This window comes from Sceloporus occidentalis, unplaced genomic scaffold, assembly GCF_023333645.1.
Source record: "Sceloporus occidentalis isolate IW3139 unplaced genomic scaffold, rSceOcc1.0.p SCAF_105, whole genome shotgun sequence".
Classification (NCBI taxonomy): domain Eukaryota; kingdom Metazoa; phylum Chordata; class Lepidosauria; order Squamata; family Phrynosomatidae; genus Sceloporus; species Sceloporus occidentalis.
In genome coordinates, this window is record NW_028317085.1 from 322,698 (window position 1) to 350,058 (window position 27,361).

Consider the following 27,361-nt stretch of genomic DNA (forward strand, 5'->3'; position numbering starts at 1 on the left):
TTGCCAGTCACGCACCTTGTTGACCAATTGCTCCCGGTAGCTACTGAGAACATTAAATTTCAAAGCTAGCTTTCCCTTAATTCTTGGATCGCAAAGGCACGCTAGCATCATTTCGGGACTCTCTTCCATTCGTTTGCGAAGGTGTACTTTTAGCAGATCCTTCAGCTTCCTGGCTATGGCTGCTACGTCAGGATGTAGAGTGCCACCTTGAACAGCCTCACGGTTTCCAAGGAACACATCCATCTTGCTGCCTAGATGGGAGAACACTGGGATTACCTGGGCCAGACTGGCAGTGTTTGAGCTTAAATTTTCTGTGGCATCCCTGAATGGTTTAAGGACTGCCATTAGCTGGGCGATCACTGTCCAATCCTCCCTATTCAATGGAGAGGTAATCCCAAAATTGTGCTCTGAGGCAAGATTATGGATTGCCCTCTGCTGCTCCAAAATCCTCTCCAGCATGTCTAACGTGGAGTTCCACCGTGTACTGACATCCTGGCGTAGGCAGTGTACGGGAAGACCTGACCTCTCTTGCTCTTCCCTCAAAAGTTGGCTAGCCTTAACACTATGGTGAAAGTGCCCAGCGATCTTTCTGCAGCGGGACAGAACTACTGCTGCCACATTAGTTCCTTCTGACATTGCTGCCTTCACTACAAGATGGATGATGTGGGCTGCACAGCGCACACCAACAATATGACCATCTCGCAGCGCTTTCACCATATTGGCACCTCTGTCAGTTACCACAAAACCAACTTCAACATTGGTGCCCGCCTCTGCTCCCACCCAAAGGCTAAACATTTTCCTCATTGCATGCAGAATATTTTGGGAAGTGTGCTTTTCATCCATCACTTCTGCATAGAGAAGGAAAGATCGGTAGCCTGCTGCAGCAGCTTCCTTAGACACACCGGGCTGCCACCAGTGTGCTGTCAAAGAAAGAAAGGCATGCTGGCCGCTAGGTGCACTCCACAAATCTGTAGTGAAATGAACACACTGACCAGCAGCCTTGGAAAGCTCCTCTTTCACTGCTGCAACACAGGACCGATACAATGAGGGGACAATGTTCCTGCTGAAAGTGGAACGTGACGGAACTGTATATTGTGGAGCCACAGCCGCCATCAATTGTTTTAAAGGCTCCCCTTCGATCATAGAGAAGGATGCCCCTCCAACAGCAATGAACTGACCAATCAGTCGCGTTATTTTATTGGCCTGCTGTTTGGGCATTGAACTTTTGGATTGGAATGCCACAAATTGTTCCAGGGTGGGCTGGACATGCAGTGCTCCAACCTGCCTTGGTCTCTGGCTGCCAGCACTAGCTGCTGCTGCTGCTGCTGCTGCTATTGGCTCAGAAGAAGAAGCTGTTGGGGTTTTTCCACGGCCACCAGCTATGCTGCCTGCACTAAGTTTTACTTCTGCATCTTTCCCCAATAGCACAGCGTTGTGTTGAGTGCTGAGGTGATGCTTCATGCTAGCACTGGTAAAATGGCCAGACACTTTCCCTCTGCTTATTAGCTTCCCACAATGTTTGCACTTTCCATAGCGCCCTTCTTCAACATTTTCAAAGTGCTCCCAAATTGGGGCGCGCATAGCCTTGGAGTGTGCCTTGGGTGCTGCTCCTACTGCTCGGGGTGGATGAACAGAGGCAGAACTAGTGGTGGTGGGACTGGTGGTAACAGTACTGGCCATAGTGGGACTGCTAAATGCTTTAGATTTGCTAGGTTTTGCTGCTGCTGCTGCTGGTGGTGGTGGTGATGGTGATGATCGTAGCGGAGAAGGTGGAGGCTCAGGGGAAAATTGTGCACTAGTCATTTGGACACTGCTCCCTGAGGAATCTGATTCCTGACCACTCATCTCCTCTACTTCCTCTGGCTCATAGTCTAGCTCTTCATTAGCCAGATCGAATGGAATTCCTGCTAGGCTGGAGCTAAGACTGATATCGTCGTGAGACTCGTGACTAGTAGTAGTGCGAGCAGGAAGAATAGACTCTGCACTTGGCCTCTCAGTCTCAGGCTCCTCTGCTACCTCGCTAGGTGGAGTCCCACTATGTGTAGCCCTCTCTCTAACTGTCTTTACAAAAATTTTGTAAGGACTTGGTGGCTTGCTAGAGGTACTAGGAGGACATGGTGTGGCGGTACCAGTGGGAACAGTAGGCGCAGCACTAGTGGTGGTAGAGGCGGTGGGGGTGGTGGTGGTGGTGGTTTTCCCTACAAAGGAATGAGATCGCTTTTGTTTGGGACCCCTCTGAGTCTTGCTGCTAATTTGGCTCTGCTTGGTACCTTGCATGCTGCTTGTGGATGGGGAAGATGCTGCTTGGGGCAAAAGGCACTTCTTTTTAGTCACTGGGCTGGTACTACTTGTGCTACCCTTTAACTTTGAACGTGCTTCTGGTGCTTTAGGCTTTCCGTAAAAAACCATAGAGCTTGTGGGCCTAGCCGCACTACTACTGCCTGCTTTTGGTGCCTTTCCTTTACTTGATGATCCTTCAAGCAATGCTTCCCCAAATGATAAGCGAGAGCTTATGTGTAGTGTAGTGTTTAAAAAACTATAAAAAAATAAAAAATAGGAAAAACGAATTAAAGACAAAAAAATTAGAGGAAGTTCTCTTCAGTGCTACTGCTTAAAAAGTAAAACTATGCACTACTGCACTGTGCTGTTGTGTGCAATCTGGCAAAGTGCTAAAGTTATTTAAATTATTAACTCAAGATTAACTATTTAATAACTAGCAGTATTTTATTTTTAATTTGAATTGACACGGGCCTAAGAGCTTAGCCTACTACTATGCTAGCCTAAAGCTATATTTCCTTACTATAAATCTACCTCTAGGCAGACGCTCTCAAACCCACTAAGATAAAGTGAGGTTAAATCAGATTCAGTATGATTTATTAATTAATATTAAGTTATATAATATTAATAGATTAGAAATAATTTACTTATATATTATGTATTATAGATAGAAGAATATAGATTATGAATTAGAATTTAGAATTAGAATTATTTATATTATAGATTATGAATTAGAATTTATATTGTTATATATTATTTATAATATATTATAGATTAAGATTAAAGAAGATTAGAATTATTTTAGTACTACAGCTAGTAGCTTGAAGCTTTGCTTAGTACAGCTCGTCACAGTCAATTTTTCTTGAAAAGAATTAGAAATAAAATAAAATGTCACAGCAAAACAGTTAGCTTCACTGCTTGCTGAACAAAAACACACAGCACTAATGCGGCTGCACTCACTAGCCCAACAAGTTCACTTCACTGATGGACTGAGGTGAGCAAAACACTAAGGGTACTTTTAATAAAATTGAAATAAAATGTAAAATAAATGAGAAAATCTTTGCAAAACAGTTAACGTCACTGCTTGCTGATCAAAAAAAAACACAGCACTTATGCGGCTGCGCTCACTAGCCCAACAAGTTCACTTCACTGATGGACTGAGGTGAGCAAAACAAAGAAATAAAATGAAAGATTATTAATTAAGAAAAATTGACTTGGTCTCTTGCTGTTGCTAAAACAAAGCACAAACTATAGAGCTGCAGCACCAGTACTAATAAGATTAGCTGAACTATACGCTAGTAGTAATTAATTAATATTATTACTTTTATTTATAGCTAATTTAATTAACTATTAAGATAAGAAAGAATTATAGAATTATTGATATTACTGATTTTAGATTAGACACTAGTAGATGTCTTGAATGTCTACAGTACACTCTACACTAGTATACTATTACTAACTATAACTGACAAATATATATATAATTTTATAATGAATTCAATTATTAATTATATTAATTAATATTACTGATTTTAAATTAGACACTAGTAGATGAATGTCTACAGTACACTCTACACTAGTATACTATAGTATATATATATATATGACTGACAAATATATATATATATAATATTATAATGAACTATTAAATTATAGACTCTATTAAATTATTATTTATAAATTCTATTTAATTTATTTAAGCAGGACAGGCAGTAGGCACTAGTGCCAGCCCAGGGCAAGGGCACCCCAGTGCCACTGAGACACTGGGTGCACTGTCAACTCAACAGCACTTACACTACAGTCAGTTGATGACAAATTAAATAAAAATTAAATTAATCAAATTATTATTATTAATTATATTAAGTAGCACTGAAGTGAGGATGAAGTACACTGTGAGAAATGGCAGGCTAAGGCTTACCAGTCTCACACAGAACAGAACAATCTCTCTGTAACGCTCGGATGCAGCACAGCAGTGTTGCCAAAGCAGTCACAGCGAAAAATGAATGGATCTCTCAGGCAAGCTCTGGTCTTATAAAGGCGCCTTCAGAATTCAAAAAACAGCAGCACAGGCATTGGACGAGACCCTTAGCGTGACGTCACAAGAGTGAGCTGATTGGACAGACGAGATCAGCTCACTCCTGTTTGAAATTTTGGCGGCTGCGCGGCAAAAATGAAGACGATCACGAAGAATCTTCGATTCTTCGTGGTTGTGAGTCTTCGTCTTCTCCTACGTTTTGCCGGCACTCTATTCTCTTCGGCGTGTCTTCGGAACGAACAAAAAAACGGCCTCTTCGTGCTCGTTTTCATGTTCGCCCGAAGACGAATGCGCAAGTCTAGTAAGTGGTGTCTAACAGATAACAGTTGGAATTACTTTAAATAGGTATAGAAAGCGATCTACAATCGCTTTCTCCGCACAAATTGTGTTGCTGTAATGTCGAAGCATTCTGCAACACTTTGATCAGCATCATGGGCCATATCTGGCCCCTCCACAGGGCATTTACCTCTGCCATATAGTGCATGGCGGCAGACACCTGTTTTAGAAGAGCTTTGGAGGCGTTCAGCGAACACCCACCCCAGGACACACTGACCACTTTGGAGAGCGGTCACAACCGCCACTGTGAGAGATTTTGACACTCGTAAGATGGCGGCTGTCACGGTTCTATGCTGAGTTTAAATGAGAAGCCTTTACTCCCTGTGTCAGGCTGACTCAGCTGATGTCTAACTAACTGCCTCCTAATTACCATAGTTACCCACCTGGCTGCTATCAGGCAAATCCTTTCTGGCTATTTTAAGAAGCCAGTTCCATTTCCTCTTTGTACTTGTGTCTGTTCCGGCTTCCAAGTGCGTTATTTTGTATCCTGTGTATGATCCGGCTTAGTCTGACTTCTCCCCTGGCTCCTGATCCCTTGCTATTGTATACTGACTTATGAAAAAAATGAAAACATGGTAACATGTAAAATAATTCTCTACTGATTGTCGCCATCAGGGGAACCAAGAAAATGTAAAAAAAAATGTAATTTAATTTTCCAGTTTAATGAATGCACGTCCAAATGTGGCCTTTTAGCAGGCAAACAACCCAACAAACCAATGCATGTATCAGGAGATGCACAGGGGGACACAGGAGATGATGCTGAACACATACTACATATTGGGGTGTTGCTTGACATAGACATATACAAGGAGCTGTACATTCATACCTAATGTGTGTGTAAAAAAAAAAAAGCAAAAAAAACCACACACACACAAAAAATACCACTGCAGAGTGCAAACTTTGATGAAGGCTTGTGGTATAATGTGTACATAGATACTAACATTTGAAATACCCTGGGGTGTCTAGTTGTCAGAAATACATGATTTGATGGTGTAAACTGAACTGACCAGCTTCAAAGATATCCCAAATAGGAAATGTGGGCAGAATTTTCAACATGTCAAAATTCCAATTTGAAAAATTCGCACTTCCCAAATGTGGCCTTTTAGTCCCCAAACAACCCAACAAACCCATTTTGTGGGTGTTATCACTGTACTCAGGAGATGTTGCTGAACACATATTGGGGTGTTGTTTGACAGTGACATATACCACGAGCTATAAATTCATACCTAAAGTACAACGTGTGTGGGAAAAATACACACAAAAAAATACTACTGCAAACTTTGGCAAAGACTCTTGGTAAAATGTGTGCATGGAAAGAGTTAAAATAGAGTACATTGAAATGGGCAGCTTCAAAGATGTACCAAATAGGGCATGGGGCAGAATTACCAGATTTGGAAAAAATGGTTTTGAAATTGCAAAACGCTACTTATAATTATTGCCCTATAATGTGAAGATATCTCTTATACCTGAAAAGACCTTTAAAACATTAACACAACGCCCCACCTCTGAAGCTTGCAGAGCATGTCTCCGCAGCCCAGGACGGTGTGCAGACTATGGGCAGATTCCTCCTCCAACGGTATGCCCTGATATTGCACCTAAGTTGGCAGGGCACGATTCTTTTCATCGCTAAATGCCTCCAGTGGGTTTTGGAAGATCCCCTTAGATCGAAGTAGCAAGAAATCAACTACTTTCATCACCACCGTCGGGCGGTTCTACTTCCTCCGCCTCCCTTTTGGCATGTCCTCTGCTCCAGAGATCTTTCAATGAGAGATGAGTGCTCTCTTGAGGGACAATGAGGGCATACTTGTAGTCATGGATGATATCCTGGTCTATGGTTCTACAGCAGAGGAACATGCTAGAGGTTTACACAAAGTGCTACATGTCAGGCAGTCTGGACTTAAGCTGAATAAAAATACATTTTGCTTTAAACAATCTGAATTATGCTATTTTGGACATCTTGTCAGCTGTAAAGGCATATGGTACAAAAAAAAACCAGAGTACAAGCTGTTATGGAAATGAAGAGCCCTGCAACAGTGCAAGAACTCTATTAATTTTCTGGGCAAATTTCTGTCAGATCTATTGACAATTCTGAACCCAGTGACATACCAGTGTTAATATGACTCCACCAATAAAACAATGTTGAGTGCTGATGCAAATTTGATCTACAGTAGCTCGCCTGTTGGATAACAGATTATCGGTGTTATTCACTTCACCTGTCATAATGCTATGTGAGCATAAAAAAATAACTTGTGGCTTATCATATCCAGCTGTTGTCCATGCTTGTGTCACTATATGGCGACCAGCCTTAAAGTAACAGGGCTGCTTCATCATTCCCTGGCAGTTTAGGGACCTCCAATAAGGTATCATAATTGTGCATGGTGAGATGTAGTTGAAATAATCATTGGAGTTTATTATTTTGTTTCTTTTCCATACAGCTATTATAAACTCTTCTAAAATAATGAAAACACTATTGTCTTTGTCCTTATTACATAACATCCAATTTAGCACGGCTGACAGGGACCAGCATTTGATAAAATGCATTTATCCCTACATGGTTCAATCTCATTTTTAAACCCAATAACCTGGTTTTGTTGGCGTTTTATAGAATGAAAAATAAAAACAATAATGGTCTGATTTAACCCCTTAACGACAATTGCCGGTCCTGGCACGACACGGAAAAGCATGTGCTTTACGACAATTGACGTGCCAGGACCGGCACGTCTTTAAACGGGTGCAGAAAGCGATCTGTTTTCGCTTTCTGCACCCAAAAAACTATCTCTGGCCCCTCCACGGGGCGTCAACATCCGCCATACTTTGTATGGCGGCGGACGCCCGTATTAAAAGCGTTTAGGAGGCGATCGACGATCGCCTCCTAAACTTAAATGGTGTCGCTGGAATGCCTCGATCAGGAGGCATCCAGCGACACCAAACACTTACCTTTCGATGGGCTGTGACCGCTCCGGAGAGCGGTCACAGCCGCAGCTGCCGATGATCTTCGCCATCAAGCAAGATGGCCGCTGCCCTGTAACAGGAACAAACAAATTTTAAAAGTTCGCTAGACGGTCCAGACCATCTAGAGAACTTTGGCTCCACTTGCAGGTTGAATACAGGTACTGCATTCACCATGCAAGTCAATGGAGCCCAGCTTTCTAATCACAGTGTGATTAGTAAAAATAAATTAAAAAATAAAATAAAATTTATAATAATTAGAAAAAAAATAGTAAAAAACTAGTAAAATGTAAAAATCATTTCCCACTGATGTCACTATCAGGGGAACCTCCAAGTTGAAAAAAAATGTTAAAATTTTTTTTTTAAAAAGACAAAAAAAAAATATATATATATATAAAAAATATATTTTTGTGAGCAAGTCCTAAAATTAGCATATTAGCTTAAAACAATTCTCGCATGGAAAGAGTTAAAATACTGGCATATTAAATGCCCGTGGGGTGTCTACTTTTAAAAAAGGTATGATTTGATGGGGTAAATTGAATTGGCCGGGTTCAACAACGTCCCAATTAACACCGGGGGAAGGATGGCCACACATCTAATTTCCAATTAGAAAAATGCACACGTACCAAATGTGGCCTTTTAGTTCCCACAAAAATGACACACCCATGCATGTGGGATATCACTGCACTCAGGAGATGTTGCTGAACACATTATGGGGTGTCGTGTGACAGCGGCATATACCAGGAGCTGTAAATTCATACATAAAGTAGGTGTGTGTGGGAAAAATACACACACAAAAATACTACTGCAAACTTTGAAAACATGCTGGTGGTAAAATGTGTGCATGCAAAGAGTTAAAATACCAGCATTTAAAATACCCTGTGGTGTCTAGTTTTGAAAAATATATGGTTTTGTTGGGCACACTGAAATGGCCCGGCTCAAAGATGTACCAAATAGGGCATGGGCAGTGGATCCCCAAATGCCAAAGTTCAACATTGAAAAATGCACATGCCCCAAATGTGGCCCTTTTGCCCCCAAATGGCCAGGCAAAATCCTTCATGTGAGGTATCGCTGTACTCAGGAGATGTTGCTGAACACATATTGGGGTGTTTTGTGATAGTGACATATACGAGAACTTTTTAATTCATACCTGAATTAAAATGTGTGTGGAAAACCAAATGCAAAAAAATGACTACCACAAAGTTTGACAAAGACTGGTGGTAGATATGGTGCATGGAAAGAGTTAAAATACTAGCATTTGAAATACCCTGGGGTGTCTAGTTTTCAAAAATATATGGGTTTATTGGGCACACTGAAATGGCCCGGCTCAAAGATGTACCAAATGGGGCATGGGCAGTGGATCCCCAAATGCCTAAGTTCAACATTGAAAAATGCGCATGCCCCAAATGTTGCTCTTTTGCCCCCAAACAGCCAGGCAAAATCATTCATGTGAGGTATCACTGCGCTCAGGAGATGTTGCTGAACACATATTGGGGTGTTTTGTGATAGTGACATAAACGAGAACCTTTTAATTCATACCTGAAGTAAAATGTGTGTGACAAAACAAATGCAAAAAAATGACTACCACAAAGTTTGACAAAAACTGGTGGTAGATATGGTGCATGGAAAGAGTTAAAATACTAGCATTTGGAATACCCTGGGCTGTCTAGTTTTCAAAAATATATGATTTGATGGGGTAAATTGCATTGGCCGGGTTCAAAGATACCCGAAATGGCACATGAGGGGAAGAATTACCAGATTTGGAAAAAATGGCTTTGAAATAGCAAAACGCTACCTGTACTTATTGCCCCATAATGGGTAGAAAAAAGCAAAAAAACATAAAAACATTGGGTATTTCTAAACTCAGGACAAATAGTAGAATCCATTTAGCAGGTTTTTTCATTACCTTTTATAGATGAGTAAAAGATTTTTCAACTAAAAGTTAGAAACAGTCATTTTTTTCTAAATTTTTCACCATATTTTATACTTTTTTTAGTAGTAAATAATATGATACAATCAAAACAATGTCATCTAAAGAAAGCCCTTCTTGTCCTGAAAAAAACAATATCTAATGTGTGTGGGTTCAGTAAACGGGAAAGAAGAAAATTACAACTAAACACGAGCAGCGCAGAAATGTTAAAACGGCCATTGTCACGAAGGGTACAAAAAGTAAAATCAGCCTTTGTCACGAAGGGGTTAATTTCAGACAAGAATCAAAACAGGGAAATTATATTTTCTGAGTAGAACAGTAGTGCCCTCTAGTGCCTTTCTCTGGTGACTCACATACTCAGGACTTTTAATAAACATGCTCTCACATCTATTGCAGCAGGCAGTTCATATTTTCTCGAAACATCTGCACCAAGACTGTTTGAAAATGCACATAATTGACGGCAAAGAAGCAATGACTTGATGTTTTATAACATTGAGGCAATTCATTAATGGAACCTTTTCTAATGGTGTTTACAGAAAAGGTCCAGTCGTGGTAAAAATGTGTTTAGTTGACATTGTAAATGCTGAAGTGCTCTAATGCTGGTTTCTAATACAGGAATGTTTTAATCTCTGAGCAATGATGAAAGCATTGTTAAATGTACTGAGGTGTAGGGTGTTGATTTAGGGAACACAGCCTACATGCTTCTATTTATTTATAATCACCATGCGCTAACTTTAATATAGGCTATGGGCTGGGCTTTGTAAATGGTAGGTAACCCTTTAAAGACAGATGAGTGTTCCAAATTGCCTTATCTGTTCTATGTTTCTAAATCTTACAGCATTGCAAGGTATATTTCACTTTAGCATTGTTTATTTGTGCAAAGAGAACCCATATGCATACTTGGGAACTTAACTTTTCATCAAATATTTTTATATTTTATCACACTTTTCATGTAGAGGAGGCAAGTATATCTTAAAGAAGTATAAGTATTTGGACACTTTACGTTCGCTGAGTGGGTGGTAGTTTAATGTGGTGAAAGTTTAAAGTATTACAGCAGGTGAAAAGAAATGGGCATATATGGTTTTATAGAGGAAATGCTGTTCCATGCACATGTGCGTTAATGAAATCTTGCATGAGATTTTCCAAATCTGAGTCCTCTTTCTTTATGCAACAGCAAAATTAAAAACATATTTCAACCTAACTGTTTAAAACACAATAAACCAGTAGACCATGGCTACTACTTGCCAGAGCATAGCCAGCAAATAGCTTTGCAACTTCTATATGTAATTTTCAGTTATCATTTTTTCTTAGAAAAGTTTTTTCTTATTGTTTATCATCTTGATACTAACCAGAAGTATTGGTAGGCTTGTAAGAGATCTAGGTCCAGTGGCTGTTTCAAAATTCAACAGCTTTGTTAATTACAATGACTGTCCAAAATGGATTTATTTCTAGGGTATTGGACATGTACACATTTTTCACTTACACGGTTCCAAGACTGAAACACAGACGTACAGAAGAGTTTACAAAATCAATTATTTGCAACCCTAGCACTCTACTAGCTACTGCAGCTGGCTCTGGTTCCTCCCAACTGCTATGGATGACATTTGGTGAACCTAAATGATTCTGTTTCTGATTATGTTAGATCACAGCTAATGTGGTGCTGATGCATTTCTTTTTCAGCCCAGGACAGGGCAAAATATGAAGTTCATTGCTGGAGGTGGAAGTTCTTTGCACAAATATTTGTGGCAAAATTTCATGGTGAACACGTTACAGCAAATAAACGTGCTACAATATTAGTTGCCTTGACAAATTCATTATTTTAAACTTCTATCTCTGAAACCTGGGGTGCTCCAATCATTCATGCTCCCATTTCCTCCATAATAAAGCTATTAACATCAAAGCTGCCCTGTAAATTATTAGTTAGCAAATCTCAAATGCCCCTCTCTACCAGCACTGGAGGTGCCCGCAAACCCTATAGAAGAGCTTTCTCCAGGTCAGAGGGCAGCTGGCCTCTGCCCTCCCTCATCAGAAGTCCCTCCACCAGAGGATGGTACAAAACCAGCACTGGGGGACATGTATCCCATACAGGTGGATGAGACTGTGGTTGCCACCAGTGGTCCCCAGAATTGCTGGACAGCTGGCTTGGATCCCCAACCCTGGATTGAAGGGGCCCCGGCCACCCTGTCATCTCCCCAGCAGCTGAGAAGACTCCAGAGAGAAGGTGCAATTGTCAATTCTCTCCAGCGGCAGTTATATTTTTCGGGAGAGGCAGAGGGCAGGCGGGTGAGTACTGCTCTTTTGTTAAATTGTTTTGAGGAGTACCAATTTGTGGCTGGCAGTTGTGGTCCAGATATACAGACTGACTTCGGAGTCAAACTGTGTGGGGTCTTATCAGACGTCAGTCTCCCCCAGAAAAAGGAGATATGTGATGGAGTTTGTGACGGAACTGTTCATCACTGGGGCCCCTGGAGAGGACTGAAAGCAAGCCTGCTACCCGCAGATTATGGACCCTGTCTCCCTGCCCTGGCGAGTGGGACTGTTGTCCTCGTCTGGGACCCGAACTCCCCAGTCTCTAAGTGCACCCCAGGACTGGTTAGTGGGACAGGTGCCCTTTGCCAGCCCCCTGCATCCACAACTCTAAGAGCGACGGAGCTGTGCTCCCCGACTGAACTGGATGCAGACCCGGTTGGGGTCTGGCCCCAGTTCAGTCTTCTTTTTAAAAGGGGAGATATGTGACAGAATGAGCTGTCATACAGGGGCCCAAGGTACTCAGAGATGGCTCCAGCCTGGCTGCCAAACAGGCAGGAACTCCATTGTTAAACTAATCCCATTAACAGGATGGCTACCAGGGGGATATTCAGTAGCTAAAGGGGATTAAAGGTTGGGTTGTCTACCTCTTTATCAATGTTAATTTATGCCAATGAAGTTCTGTGGCTATATCAGTCTATGTTTTACAACAATAAACTGTCATTCCTGCTGTACTCAGTTCAAGGTAGTTGTGTCTACTTATTGGGTACACATAGCAGGGTTCCAAGGTGCGCATGCTGGCTGGTGCTGGAAGTGATTCCGGGGACAAAAGGAGGATACATGTGGGTGATCTCTGGGAGTTACTACAGCTCTCTTGGTGAACCTGTTACAAAGAGTAATACAAATATTTATATAAATGAATAAAGACAATAGTAGTACCAATATTGTTTAAAAACAACGAGCAGATGTGTACAGTTTACCAATTCACTGCCTTATGTTGCCAAAGATCTTCGGAGACATTTCACAAGGCCAACTTTCCGTCGGAAATCACTGCTGTTAATGAGTTCAGTTTATTCTAAGAAGGTGATTTGTGCGTCTCTAGCAGAGCGTTTAGAAGCTGATCTGCATCTGTTTTTCCACAAGGTACTGATAAAGTTAATGTCAGAATACATTCTTGCAGATTTGTTAATCAACTTGGCTGCTGTCTGGCAACACATGCTCGGGACAACTCATATGTAGAGTATCACCAGATGTTAAAAATGAATGTTGATTGATGCTGGATGGTTAAACCTCATTGATCATCAGATTTCTATTGTGCAGGAAATTAATTATTTGGGCTACATGGCCAAAAATAAAAATCCTAATTAACCTACGTGGCTGGTCTTTGGTCTGAGTGGACAATTTTTAGAAAATACACTGACCCTATACAAAAACCCACAAGCTAATATATCAGGATTAAGTTTAGACTCCAATATTTTTAACATTAACAATGGCACAAGACAAGGGTGCCCATTAGCTCCCTTGTTGTATGCCCTTTCTATTGAACCCCTTGCGGCTATAATACGTCAATCCACTAAAATTAAGCGAATAATAACTGGTCCATATGAACACAACATCTCACTGTATGCGGACGATATTGTTCTTACACTAACTTCCCCTGAAACATCGGTCCCTGAAATTATAGAGCGTATTAGCGAATATGGACTACATTCTAACTATAAATTAAATTTAGACAAAATACAAATTATCGACTCTAATATGGATATTTCCCGCATAAAAGACATGAAAGCTAAGGCAGCATTCCCTTGGTGTCAGGGTCCACGAAGAAACCCACAACGCAGTGACTCACCTGAGTACCCGCTGACTGCGGGTACCAGCTCCCACGCCGCTGCTCTCACTGCTCCTGCCACAGTGCCGGTCTCAAAGAGCGAGCGCGCATGCTCCCACCTCTCCTTATTCACTCCTGAATGGAGAGGGCGGGGAACACACACCACCGTCAGCACGTTCAGGGGGAAGGGCGACCTCTGGTGGTAGCTTTAAAAATGAGCACTGAGAATCATTCAGTGCTCAGTTATTGTGCTGTTAAGAGCTACATTGTTGTTCTCTCCTGAGCCCTGTTATTTACCCTTGGCTTGTTACTGACTACGCTGCTATCTCCTACCCTGAACCTTTGGCTTGTTACTGACTACGCTGCTGTCTCCTATCCTGACCCTCTGGCTATTGTTACCGGCTACGCTGCTAAACCTTGGGTTTGATCTAGACTTTGCTGGGTTTTCCTGCATATCGGGTTCCTCACCTTGATCCTGACATAATAACTGAGCCCGTCATGGAACCCGCAGGATTGGCTGACACCATCGCTGCCCTTACACAGCAGTTGACCGGTTTTCAACAGACGCTCCAAGATATGCGGGCTGACCAACAGAATCTACGGCAACAGGTGCATCACCTGCAGTTACAACTGAGTGCACATATGTTTACCCAAACTAATTTTCTTATTTAGAACTATTCCACTCTCAGTTCCCTTAAAGATATTAAATCAATTTGATAAAACGTTTTCTTCATTTGTATGGTTGAGTAAGAATTTCACGTTCCATACTAAAAACCTGGGATGGACTTAATTTTAAATTTATATAAAATTTGTATGTTTGGGCACGTTTTAGCTTGGGATGTTAAACGAGACCTAAATTTAGGCTGGTACAATTACGAGAGATGGAAATGTTATAATTATGATCCATTTAAATTTTATTGGCTTAATCCAAAAGGTATAAGTGAGTTAGCGATATCTAACCCATTGATATTAAACATCTTGAATAATATGTTCAGCTCTAAAAAAAAATGTGGTTCTAATGAAACATGGTCATTTCATACCCCTGTAGAAATGTTACAATTACTGATTAAAGATATTGATTTAAAGTCTTGGCACCCCTATGGGATTACTAAAATAGCAGATATTTGGTGAATTGCAAGTCAAAATTTACTCTCCCAAGTTTTTTTCAAACTCTTCCATAGAGGATATTATGTTCCAACTACCCTACATAAAATGTTTAAATCTACCTCTAATAAATGTTGGAGATGCAATTCCGAATTGGGATCTTTGGTGTCACGCACAGCGTAGAATAGAACCTGTAATCAGGTAGAACAGCGTGTGCAAGTCCAATAGACAGATCACAAAAAGTCCAGCACAGAATAGCCAATGAGCAAGCCGAGGTCAGGAAGCCAGAAGTCAGGATCGTTGCAGGATAAGCCGAGGTCAGGAAGCCAGAAGTCAGGGTAGTCGTGAGGGTAGCCAGAGTCAAACGCCAGGAATCGGTAACAGGAACAAGCCGGGTCGGTAATGGGGAATCAACAGAAATGCGTACTGAGCAGACACTATACAAGATAGGTACAACCTTCAGAAGGCAAGGTTGGGATGTTTCTGAGGCTCTTATATAGGCCGAGGAAGTCCAGGCATCAATTACCGAATTCCCGCCAAAATTTCAAAGTGCCGTTATGTCACTTCCGGTTCGCGGCCATCTTGGGATTGGCGGATCGTAAAATCCTAAAAGGAGTCGTAGTACCGGCTGGCGCCACTAGGTGGCGTGCAGAGGACCGTGTGCACGCAGCAGGACCGGACCTGGCTCCAGCAGAGGACGACCGACGCGTGGAACCGCGAGGTCTTCCCCTTCCTCGCGGCGGCAGAGCTCTCCCTCTCCTCCGCGGCGGTTGCGGCTCCCGCGGCAAGGCCCTTCTCCGCGGCGGTTGCGGTTGCTGCGGCACGGTGAGAGGTCTCCCTCTTCTCCGTGGCGGCTGCGGTTGCCGCGGCACGGTGGGAGGTCTCCCCCTTCTCCTCGGTGGCTGCCGGTCCGAGGACCCAGAAGCACCGGCAGCCAGGTATGTGACATTTGGCCCATTTTTGGTGGAATTGTGATAAATTGTCTAACTTAAAACTTGAAATTATTTCAAAGGCTGTTTGGAGTTGATTGGATCTTATCCCCACAATCTTTTTAATTTCATATAGACATGCCTTTTAATTACAACTAGATTTAGCCATTAATATATTAGCTGCAACTAAAATTTGTATTGCACACAATTGGAAATCAGAAGAATCTCTGACCTGGTCATAGATTTTGATTATCAACATAAAATGGAGAAACACTTTTTTTTTTAGAATTCACAATAACATAATAAACTATGATACAATCTGTTTGCCTTGGCAAAACGTGATCCCCAAAACCAGTTAAATTTAATTCCTTGGCAATTCTGCTTTTGCTTTCTCACCCCCCCCCCGATAGCCCATAAACCCCATATAATCTAGGAATTGATTAACTTGCAGTAATGTGTATGATTGTTTAATAGATCACCTCTCAAAATTAACTACTCATTGTGACATTACTGAAAAGAAGTATTACTTGTTTAGATTATCTCTGTTATGATATAATGTTGGTCATAATAATGGTGATCTATGATTGTATGCTTTTGATATTGGAGATTGTCTTCTCCTCTTTTATTTTGTAAAACACTTGATTTTATGCAAAGGAAAATCTGAAAATAAAAATACAAATCCTAGAACTATTTCAAATCCTTGAAAACAGGGATTTTACTGTTTTCTTATAAATAAACACAATGCAATGAAGTAAATGCATTTATTTTTTTTCCTTATGGACAGAAAGACATTATTATAGACTTATGTTGCCTGACATTAAAAAAAAAACCTTTACTTTAACAACCAGCTAGACAAGAACAATAATCTTTACACATTCATATATATATATTTTTTTTTACAATATACAACTTTCTTGGGCTGAAGCAAACTGCAATGACATGTAGACACCATGTATATTACAGCTTCTTACAATTTCTGAAAAAGCAGATGGAGAAAAATAAGTTATTTAAATATGAATTCATATACAGAAAGTGCAACATCGTTAGTTGTTACATATCATCATGTCTCAAGGTTATTTCTTCCAAAGGTAACTTTATGGATTTTGGATTTTCTTACACGACGGTCTGAATTCAATGAACTGAGAAACATATATCATTATTTGTGATTCATTGTGATATACATTTCTTTTTCATAGCAAATAGAATTCAGTCAAAAGAGCGTGGTAACAACAACATTTTTGCAATGGAAGCATGTGAAGTCCTCTCTAACAGTATAACTAATGCTTACAAATAAGTGTGATGTGGACAGGCAGACAGTCAGCTAAACAGTACTTACAGTGAGTGCAGAGCACATATGGTGATCTATACAGTATGTCGTTCTAAAGAAAATGGGTTCTGAATTTGCCTGCACCATCCCGTTTAATGTATTACATCACCATGAGGTATGACATGCGAAGTTGCTTTAAGTTGCTGCAATTGCAATCAATTATTTGGAATATTACGGTGCATAGTAATGTCACAAATGAGAGGCGGATCCAGTGAATGTATACCTTTTCTTTCATTTAACTTATAAGGTGCTATACATTTGTTTTCAGTCCTCCTAAGGCTTTTTTTTTTATAAATGTATGCAGTGACTTATTTGCAACAAACTTTACTAAATAGGTAATAAGGTAGCACATATTGGTGCGAAAATGAAAGAGCATTCTTTTGAATGAGATCAAAATCTGCTGTTTTTGGTCTTTTATGCCACAAGAAGGGTAGAAAACAGGTAGCACCCCAGTTGTGAGCTACAGATGTATGACGCACATGTTGGCAAAGCATTAGAGCACATGCAGTTCCACAGCAGCTGGTTAGTCTAAAAAGTATGTAGGTTGTAGAATGAGATAAGAAGCAGGTTTCTCTTAAAAGATTGGAAAGTCCCTGTTAATCTCATCTGTGTATGTATTTCTTTTGCCCTACCTTAATGAATATGCATCAAATGATGTAATTGGGTTAGGTGTCTGAGCCAGGATAGCTACCCAACCATCTTCCAGGCCCCACCAATATAGCCAGGTCCTTTCTGCTGGGTGCTAGGATATAAAGTCATATCTGGGCACTCTGGTTTATGACACGGAGTGCTGGATTATGATAATGTATAGGGTTTGCTGGATAGACTCTCCGTGGTGTAACTGGTTACAAAGAAGTTCTCAGATCTACTCAGCTGGCCCATGGATCAGCGCTGCACTAGGGAGCCTGGTTGCCCAACAGAGCAATCTGTCTCTAGTTTTACTCTCATTACAGTGAAGATAAGGATAATAGCTCAGCTGGAGTGCCAGATAAAGCCCTACTCCTCATTAAGCAGTATTACTTATCATGTGTCTCATGAATGTAGCAAGTACTAGTAATGTGATGCACGTTGGTTTGGCTCTTAAAAAAAGTTAAACGCCTCTAGTCAAAAACTGTTCAATAGGTTTAAGTCAAGACAAGATCTTTACTGTCATTCCTGACATACTATTCAAGATCTTAAATAGAATCTTCAAACATCGCTGTCATAAGATAAACATGCCAGAACACTAATTTGTTTCATTTTACTGCCTGTGCCACTGGAAATGTAAAGAAATGTTATTTGTAAGCACGCATATTAAGGCAAGAGATAAAATCAAACAGTCTAAAGACGTTATTGTTGCCTTATTTATTGGGCAACAAGACCACAAAAACTGCAAAAATGTCAAGTTTAACACTAGATCTGATCCTTCTGGGAGAACACCACATGCTTCAGTATTACACAGTCACTTGGTCATGTGAAGATCTATTAGATATGTGTGAGTAATAGTTAAAATATGTTCAGAACACTATATTATTTGTACAATATACATTTGGAATAAAAAAAAATCTCTGTAAATAGCTCACAACTAAAATTAACTGTACATTAAAGTATATATTTCTTTTCCAAAATAATTGATGGTACCAAGACTCCTTCTATATTAAATGTACACAATATGAGCTTGGTATAAAAACAAACAAGCTCTGTAGTTCCTTCAAGTGTGTCTTACTTGCAATGCTGCATTACAGCAGGGCACATTTATGGTTGATAAAACCGGAAACCGCAGATAGTGTAAGCTGTTTCGTGCTATGTTGGACATATTTCTGGACAAAAGACAAAAAAAAAATAAAAGGTATCCGAGTCGCCATTTTTGTTTCTCCATCCGAAATTTCAGTAAGTGTCATTAATACTATTCAATTTATTTTACATTTGTCAAACTCTAGTGGAAATACAGTATCTAGCACTGGTGATTAAAATCAAATCATATTCATTGCGATAGAAAATATGCCCTTTCTTAACTTTGGGAGAAAAAAGTTATGAATGTCATATAGTATAGGTCACCACCTTTTATCTCATTTTATCTCTTATCTCAAGAGGGCTAAGCCGGCTCTCCAAAATGCATAACCACAGCATATCCGTTATTACCAACGTATCATGCTAGGCAATGTTAAATTTTCTTACAGGAGTGCTCGCTGGTGTTTGACTCTCCTGCAAACTCCCTCTTCAGGGAATCGGCCCATTTGTATATGTTTCTGCATTTCTAGTTCTATAGAATTTCAGAATTTTACACACCTTAAGTTTTGTCAAAGCTTAGGATGAAAAGGTACTTAGAAAAATAAACATCACGTAGGACATTCATTTTTAACATTAACAGGACACATATTAATTTTATATACCATGTATATCTTTTCCATATGTGGATTGTATTAAAGGGAAAATCACACTGGCTAAAGCCACAAACCCAATCAAATCGTTCATGTTACTGGCACTTCTGTGTTTGTATACCCCTGAAGCTCCACACTGATACAGCATGGCAGCTCAGGCATGTTTTCTTTCTCGTTGTTAAACATCTGCAAGGTATAACTGGGGTATAAGACACAGTGAGAAGTATTCATCTTACATGTTCCATTTAATAATAAGTCCAAATCCAGAGTGTAATGTGGTACGGGGCGTTGAGCAAACATTTGTTTAAAAAAAAAAAAAAAAAAATCCAACAACTGAAAGGTTTGTGTTCTTTTCTTCAAACTGTGTACATAGACAATGGTTAGTTAGTAAATAAACACTTGCTGTACAAGCAACTATATTTAAGGCAAATTAAGTTGGTTACTATGGAGAAGCCACAATAATCTGCCTCCGATGTCAATAATATGAAATAGCATTGTAACACTTTGGCCTGTAAAATGTGTCTGGCCTGGTACTGTGGGCATCACTGCAAGCAATGTCAATATTGCAGATACTTTTTCCGTAGAGTTGCGGGCCTCATGTCTCAATTGCACCCTGGCATACATAAAATCCTTTCAGGCTGAGTATGTCTTCGTTAAATGTGCCATATATCGTGTCTTCTTGAAAAATTGCAGATCCACATTTTATAATACACTCTTGGTAACGCCTGTGCACCTTGCACTCAGATTTTGGAACTGATAGTGGAAGCAGGTCTCGAGATGCAATAAAAGCTTTAAATCGCCTGTGGACTTATGTCTTTAATAAGTCCCGCAGCACTTAGGAGCTTTGTTATGTGTCTTTCCTCTTTTATCCCAGCTCCTAGAAGATGAGTCTGTGAAAGAGTAGGCACTTTATTCAGCGTGGTGAATCCTGCTTCTGCGAGTGCAGGACCGTACATGGGGAGCCCGATGGAAACAAGCCATTCCGTGACAGAGGAGATGTGTCCAGGGGAAACGGGTTTTCTACAGAATTCAGTGAGGCCACCACTCGGAATCTGAAGACAGTGACATACGCATGTTTACAACTTTAACCAACATTAAAAAAAGTTAAATAAGCAAAACAAAGATTAGTACATATTGTACATAGAAACAAAGGTTAATAAATATCACTAGCAAATAATCCAATAAAGTGGCATCTAAATAGTAAAAAGTGCAACTTACAGCCATACGGTGCATTTTCCTTAGATGTCTAACCCTTATTTGATCCAAGACAGTTGCCACATCTTTTTCCAGCAGACCTAAGTCTTCAGCATAACGTTCAACCAAAGCTTCAGGAATCCCACATCGACCATGCTATTGAATAAAATATATATATTTAAAAATAAAGTTAAGTGAGTAAGCACTAACATATATGTCCTATATATCCCTAATTAAACAAATTGGGTATTTTAACAGAAGAAGAATTTAGAGCACAGAGAAGCCTTTCAGCAGAACTGGTTGGAGGTACACAAAAATACGTATGAAAATAGTCAGATTTGGTCTAGTTTTTCCAACTATAAACTAAAAGTCTCTTGATGGAAGTACTGTAGAGTGATGTAAGGCAGGCCACATGCACCGCCACACATACTATAAGTCTGTCATTTCCCTCTACCTGAAGTAACTGGCAGCTTTGTTCTGTGGACAATACATGAAAGCTGTTATGGCTTTTGGCTATGCAGGATATTTCCATTTAATGCTACATTACAGATAGCAATTTTTGTATCACTTTTTATAGTATATTTTAAAAATGAAAAGCTAAACAACATTATTGTGTACCAAGAAAAAAATAAAAAAAAAATAATAAATTTATATATATATTTTATATACATACATACATGCACAAACATACAAGTGATGACAGATAAAATTGATTTTAGAGTTGTTAGTAAAGAAAAATACCATTGCTGTTCCACAAGCGCAAATTTCAAATACTGGTAACTTGTAAAAGTTTTTTTTGGATGCAGCTGTGAGACTCTTACCTTATCTGAATAGGGTTCATCAGTAAGGTCTATCTCTTCAGACTGTAGTTTGTTTTCTATTAAAACCTCCTGATCCATGCCTTTGACACACGAGATCTTTCTAGCTGACACAGGGCCCAGTTTTACTGCATGCTGTGGAACAGGTGAATCTTCGGAAATATTGGGTAACCACGGAGGTCTTTGAGTGAAAGGACTGCTGCACTCTTGTGCAGTGGCAGGAAGCACAGAACAGTGGTTAGGACTCAATGGTCCTGTTTTTGTAGTGGAAAGACATGCTTCCTCTGAATTTGCAACTGTTGAATTAAGAGAAGGACGAAACACACCATTAGCAAAACGTTCTCTGCATTTTTTAGCTGGGACTGGTGGAGGCTGGGAAGGACTTTTGGCCTGAACTCTATTTTCTGTAGAACATGATACCTTGTCCAAAGGAGAAAGTGAAGGTTCAAGATGGCCAAGGACCATGTTGGCTTTTTCATTACTTTGTAAGTAAGATCCTCTTTTGCTTTGTACAGGGTAAATTGATTGGTCATTAGGCTCTGCCATGGCGTCAATGTTGCAGGATATCCTGTCATTTATAACATCTGCTTCTTTCACAATAAAACTATTATTTGAGGCACTGTCCAAATTTGGTGTAAATACAGACAGATTTTTGTTGTTGCCTTCTCCTTGGAGATTGTCCATTGAGTGAGATCTTGGCCATTCTTGTATAGATTTGTTTTCATCCTGCTCACAATTCCTACAATCTGAAACTGGCAGACTTCTCCGGTTCTTTTTAGATCCTGTTAGACTGCTGCACTTTGCAGCCAACATATCTCCTGTTTTGGCAGATTCTACGGATATTGCGTCAGGCAGTGCTGGATATTCAATAACCTGATTTCTGCTGAAATCACGATTTGAAGAAGATTCAGGAGATACGGGTGATGTTTTCTGGCTCTTGCCTAAAAATCAAACATATTTCAAATTTTTTTTTTCAAATATTTCAAACAATTCAAAATCTGTATTTAGTGGAAACTGTGCTACTGATATTTTGAGAGCCTGGAACTATTTAACATGTAACACAAATATATTATCACCCAACTGTGAAACCAGGGAGACTATATTAAACAAATTTTGTTAGTGCCAACTTTAATCAAGGTGTAATAATGTGAGTCACGAGAACAGTTGTCTTTTTGATGTTGTCACAAAGCTTAATAGTAAGCATACACTAAGGATCAGTAGTAAATCACATTTTCTAATCTAACAATTTACTCTCCATGAGTTTATAAGAACATTTAGAAAATACACGTAAAAACAAAACATGACATTACATTAAAAACCCTTTTTATGAAGATGATCTAACACTAGGTACCTCTCATGCTATTATTAGGACATATATTTGCTTCAAACGTTTGAAAGTGTGAAAAGATTTTGGTACTTTTCATGTTACAAGGTCCATTCTTCCACAAAGATAAAAGGGGGATTTAGATCTGTATGCAAGTGTCATCTATATCTACAAAATGACAATGATTTTATTGTACTTTACGCGAAAAGGATGAAACATGAAGTTTCATCTTAAAAAGATCTAAGAAGTTGAGAATGAATACTGCAATGTTTGGTTAAAAGCATAGGACTACATTTTTTTTCTCTAATTTAATTATATATATATATATATATATATATATATATATATATAAATATAAAGAAATCCCTAGTAATTTCAAAATGATAAAAAAATGCATGTACAAAGTCTCTATTTTTTGCTTAGTTAAAAGAGGGCAACCATTTGTAGAATTACATGTGAATGTGCTAAAGATCTTAGTTATAAAGTATAGAAGTACTTTGAAGGCTTGACATTTTTTTGTATGGCTTAAATAAAATGGTTTCCTTATCTATTAAAATAGCAGGGGAGTTTAAAATTAAATTAGTACTCTGTGTTGTTAGTAGCCAATCGGTGACAGGAAAACACTCTCAAAGAAATCAATGGGATTGCAGAGCCAATGCTGTAGCTGACTTGTGGTAATTGTTTGGCTGCAAAGGGGCAAATGCATATGTGGCAGAATTTCCCTATGAATTTGTGAGCAGACAACTAGAAAGTGTTTCTCTTCAAGCATGAGGACAACAGAACTGATTATCACCTTGCAGGAATTTTATAGTAAATCAGTGTAAACGTATAAGGAAGCAACCTATTTACTATATATTTCCTGTATAACATATATTGCACATTTCGATATTTTAGTAAAAAATAAAATGTGTGTGGTACATGGTATGTAGGAATAAAATACTCAAAACCAAAAAATAAAAAACTTACAAACTAGTACAATACCAGTGTGTTCTTACTGAAACCAGATGTGATGACGTGTTTGACCTGATCACAACTGTTTATTATCAGTTAAACATTTCCAAGTAATCGTTTCAATAAAAACTAGATTCACCACACCTAGATTCACCTCATTCTATATGAAGAAGAAAACTGACATGTATCAAGTAAAGGCTTCAAATGTTCCTATCAATTCCTTGATAAATTTATCAAAGATATTGCAGGGTAGGCATAGATTACAAATGCTTGAAATTCTATAGCTAGAAAATACATATGTCCAATCTTTTTTACACCTCTGGTGCACTTTACTTTGAGGAATTCATTGCTATAGGGAAATATATTTTAGGGCAGATAAAGTTATAAATGCCCAGTTTAAGGCAAATTGTGCATAATAAATAAAGACTATTTTTTTTTAAAGACCAGACCCCCCCCCACTTAGCAAAATATATGAAATGTACATTGTTGTACATAAATGTAGGTTACACACTGTTGCTCCACTAAACATACTGAATGGTAAACACACACAAAAGATGAGGGTTTTATGTCACGTTTCTATTAAAGAAACATACTCTGGGCATAACATTTTCACAAGCAGGACACCACTTTTTGCAGCTCTGGTGTATTTAATTTTTAATTATGGGCACTTGTGGCACTGGACTATTGTGGGTATTGGCAGCATTCCAGTGTTCGGCCCTGGCATCTAAGATCTAAGATCAGATAATATGTAAAGCATGAATGTGACCCTCTGGAACATAACACAGATATATGTGGGATATGACTGTAATTAGGAGATGTTGCTGAACATACATTGGGTCATTGTTCAGCTGTGGCACTTACATAGAAACATAGAAAGGGATGGCAGAGAAGGACCATTAAACCCATTCAGTCTGCCCAACCTCTGAGTACTTTCCTAAGTACCTGCCCTTACCCTAAATCTAGCTTAGCCTTATGCCTATCCCATGCTTTCTTAAATGTCTTCACAGTATTAACATCTACCACTTCTGTTGGTATTACTTTCCATAAAGTAATATTTCCTGATGTTACCTTTAAACCTTTGCCCCTCTAGCTTAAGACATGAAATGCCAGTTTCCACAGCTCTAACCATGTTTCCAGTTTATCCAAATCATACATTTGTGTGTCGTCAGCAAATAAACATACCTTTCCATCAAGACCATCTGCAATATCACTAATAAAAATATTAAAGAGAATGGGTCCAAGTACAGATCCCTGAGGAACCCCACTGGTAACAAGACCTTGTTCTGAATATACGCCATTGACTAAAAACCTTCTGTCACTCAGCCACTCCCTAATCCATTCAACATAATTGGGATCTAAACTCAGCGATTGCAGTTTTTTTTTAACCTTTTTTATCTATTATTACTAATAAAGCATACATGACAATAAGGTGAGTTAGTTGAAACAGTACAATGATGAAGCGTGAGCCAAAGCAATGCAAAAGAGTTAAAGATTGCACAGACATTAGTAAAAGCTGAAACTTAACAAGCAGTCAAACATTAAACAAGCATCCACTTTATTGTTTTTGAATGTTGTTTTTACATTTTCTTCACTTTTATTTACATTTTTAAAATGCAACAATAAAAAAATATTTTACAATATACCATATTGTCATTCTCATCCTACTGAAAGATGCTTTACTTTCATGTGGATTTTGAACACAGAGCATCTTAAGGCTCATGATGTCAGGTCAACCATTGAAAACAGAGCACCTAAGGATTCTACATTGTATCATCCATTCTTTGACAGCTTCCCCTTATTGATTTCAGTCTGGCATTAAAATAAGCTTGCACAAAATTGGATATTATTAATTAACACTGTATTAATTCCAGTCCGACAGTAAAGAAAGTTTGCACCACACATCTACTGTTTGACATGAACTGTCTGGCTTGTTATGGAAATTTGTTGTGACAGCCTTGAGTCTTTTCTAAGACTAAAAAATTGCTACACTGAAAACAGAATAGACACACAAAACAGCTCAGGCCCATATTTTGAGGCCAAAGTGAGCAATTCTATTGCAAAGTCACAAAGTTTAGAGCAAAACAATCAAATATTATCATTGACTGCTCTAAACTTAGCACTTGACACCAGCGTTGTTGCATTTTGATACAAATTGGATAAAACAACTTATTTACACTTTTCTATGAGCTATCTAGGTGTGGAATCAGAGCCTTAACTCTGCCTGTAAACATGCAGACTGCAAGATAGAGAATGGGATTATTTTGGATACCTTTTTGTATAATAAGAGATGTTTATAAGATGAACAAGAGCAGAGGAAATAACTATATAAACAACAGTGTTGTTAAAATAAATTCATTTCCTTCACTAAATCATTTTCATTTTACATTACTATTGAAATGTTTTCCAGGGCAAATATAAGTGCTTAGCACGCCAATGGTTTACAGATTAATTTTTTTATATATTGCCTCTTTAAAAAATGACTCCTTTTTAAGATCCAGAACACAATGTTGGAAGAATGGCACAACCTAGGTGAATAACATTTTAATTTGTATTTCTTAGGTATGCTCTGATTTCTGTTTGGTGTTGTAGATGCCTTCTAAATGCATATCTTAAATTATTGTTTATTAAGTATTTATTACAAAGGGCAAACAAACATGTTAAATGAAACATGGAACGAATAATTAATGCAGGACTATTCCATAAAGATTAGTTTTGATTAATCAAGTCACGTGTTGGCTTTTAGACGTGAAACATCTTCAGGTTAACTTTAGTTGGTGTTAATGGTGCTTCTTCTTCTTTGTTAAAGTGATGTGAATGATGATAAAGCAAATGAAAATAATGCAGGCAGGCAAAAGAAGGCCAAGATGGCATTGCATGAGTTACAGAAATAATGAAAAAGCTGGGCATAGTGAAGATCCAGGTTAACAGAAACATGGGGTGCAAAGTCCGCAGATAATATGTAGATGCATATTGGCCAACCTTTATTTAGCAGGAAGATTTCATGGTAATTAAAACAGTACCTATCTTAATGGTTATATTTTAAATTTCTTCTAGCCAAAGTCATAGGAAGATTCCACCTCCCTTATAGTCTTCCTCAGTCACAGAATGTTGGCCAGTATGATAGGTGCGCAAATGTATGTCAGTGTTTTTTTGGGAATAGTTTAGCTGCAGTTATTACCATTTTCCAAGTTCTCGCTGCTCTCGTAGCAGCCAGAGTCCCGGGGTGAGCACCCACTTGTACTTTCTCCTCCTGTAAGTAATTTTTCTTGAGACCCTGAAAAGTCGCTGTTACCTGTAGGAGGTAGAAACAAATAGCAGGTGTTAAGAGTTACACAGCTTTTTGTTTATTGCATTCGAGAGTTCAATCAAGCCATATATAAAAGAGAGTATAATTATAAAACAAGTGAAACATTTGTTATTTCTCAATACTCTCATAAAAGATAAGGTTTACAAGGTAGCAAAACAGCTACAGATCAGACTTATCTTAGATCTAGGGCTGTCTGCAGGAACAAGAATAAATCAGGTTTAATGTTGAGTCTAGGTCATTTAACATTTAAAAGATCATTGAAAAAATGCTGATCATGTCATTCTGGGCTCAAATCAAGCATTATCTTGATGTCAGGATTGGCCTTTTCTAGAAAATGTGAAGATGTACGTCTAGTAATTCTATATTAATATATATTTATTCTATATTAGCCTTACACAAACCAGTAATTACAGTTGAATAAATTTCTTATTTATTAACATGATTT

The 27,361-nt window shown here is 38.9% G+C and overlaps 1 protein-coding gene across 1 annotated transcript in view; it reads right to left on the reverse strand.

Annotated features, from left to right (window-relative positions):
- Positions 1-20,113: 20,113 nt before the first annotated feature.
- The window catches only part of LOC149283365 (SAM and SH3 domain-containing protein 1-like), a 488,451-nt gene continuing 481,203 nt past the window's right edge, over positions 20,114-27,361 (reverse strand). The window contains exons 17-20 of the mRNA XM_089497605.1: positions 26,788-26,901; positions 21,338-22,275; positions 20,541-20,672; positions 20,114-20,374 (exon numbers count right to left, since the gene is read on the reverse strand). Of these exons, the coding sequence (XP_089353731.1) occupies positions 20,114-20,374; positions 20,541-20,672; positions 21,338-22,275; positions 26,788-26,901 (1,445 nt within the window). The remainder of the gene's footprint in view (positions 20,375-20,540; positions 20,673-21,337; positions 22,276-26,787; positions 26,902-27,361) is intronic.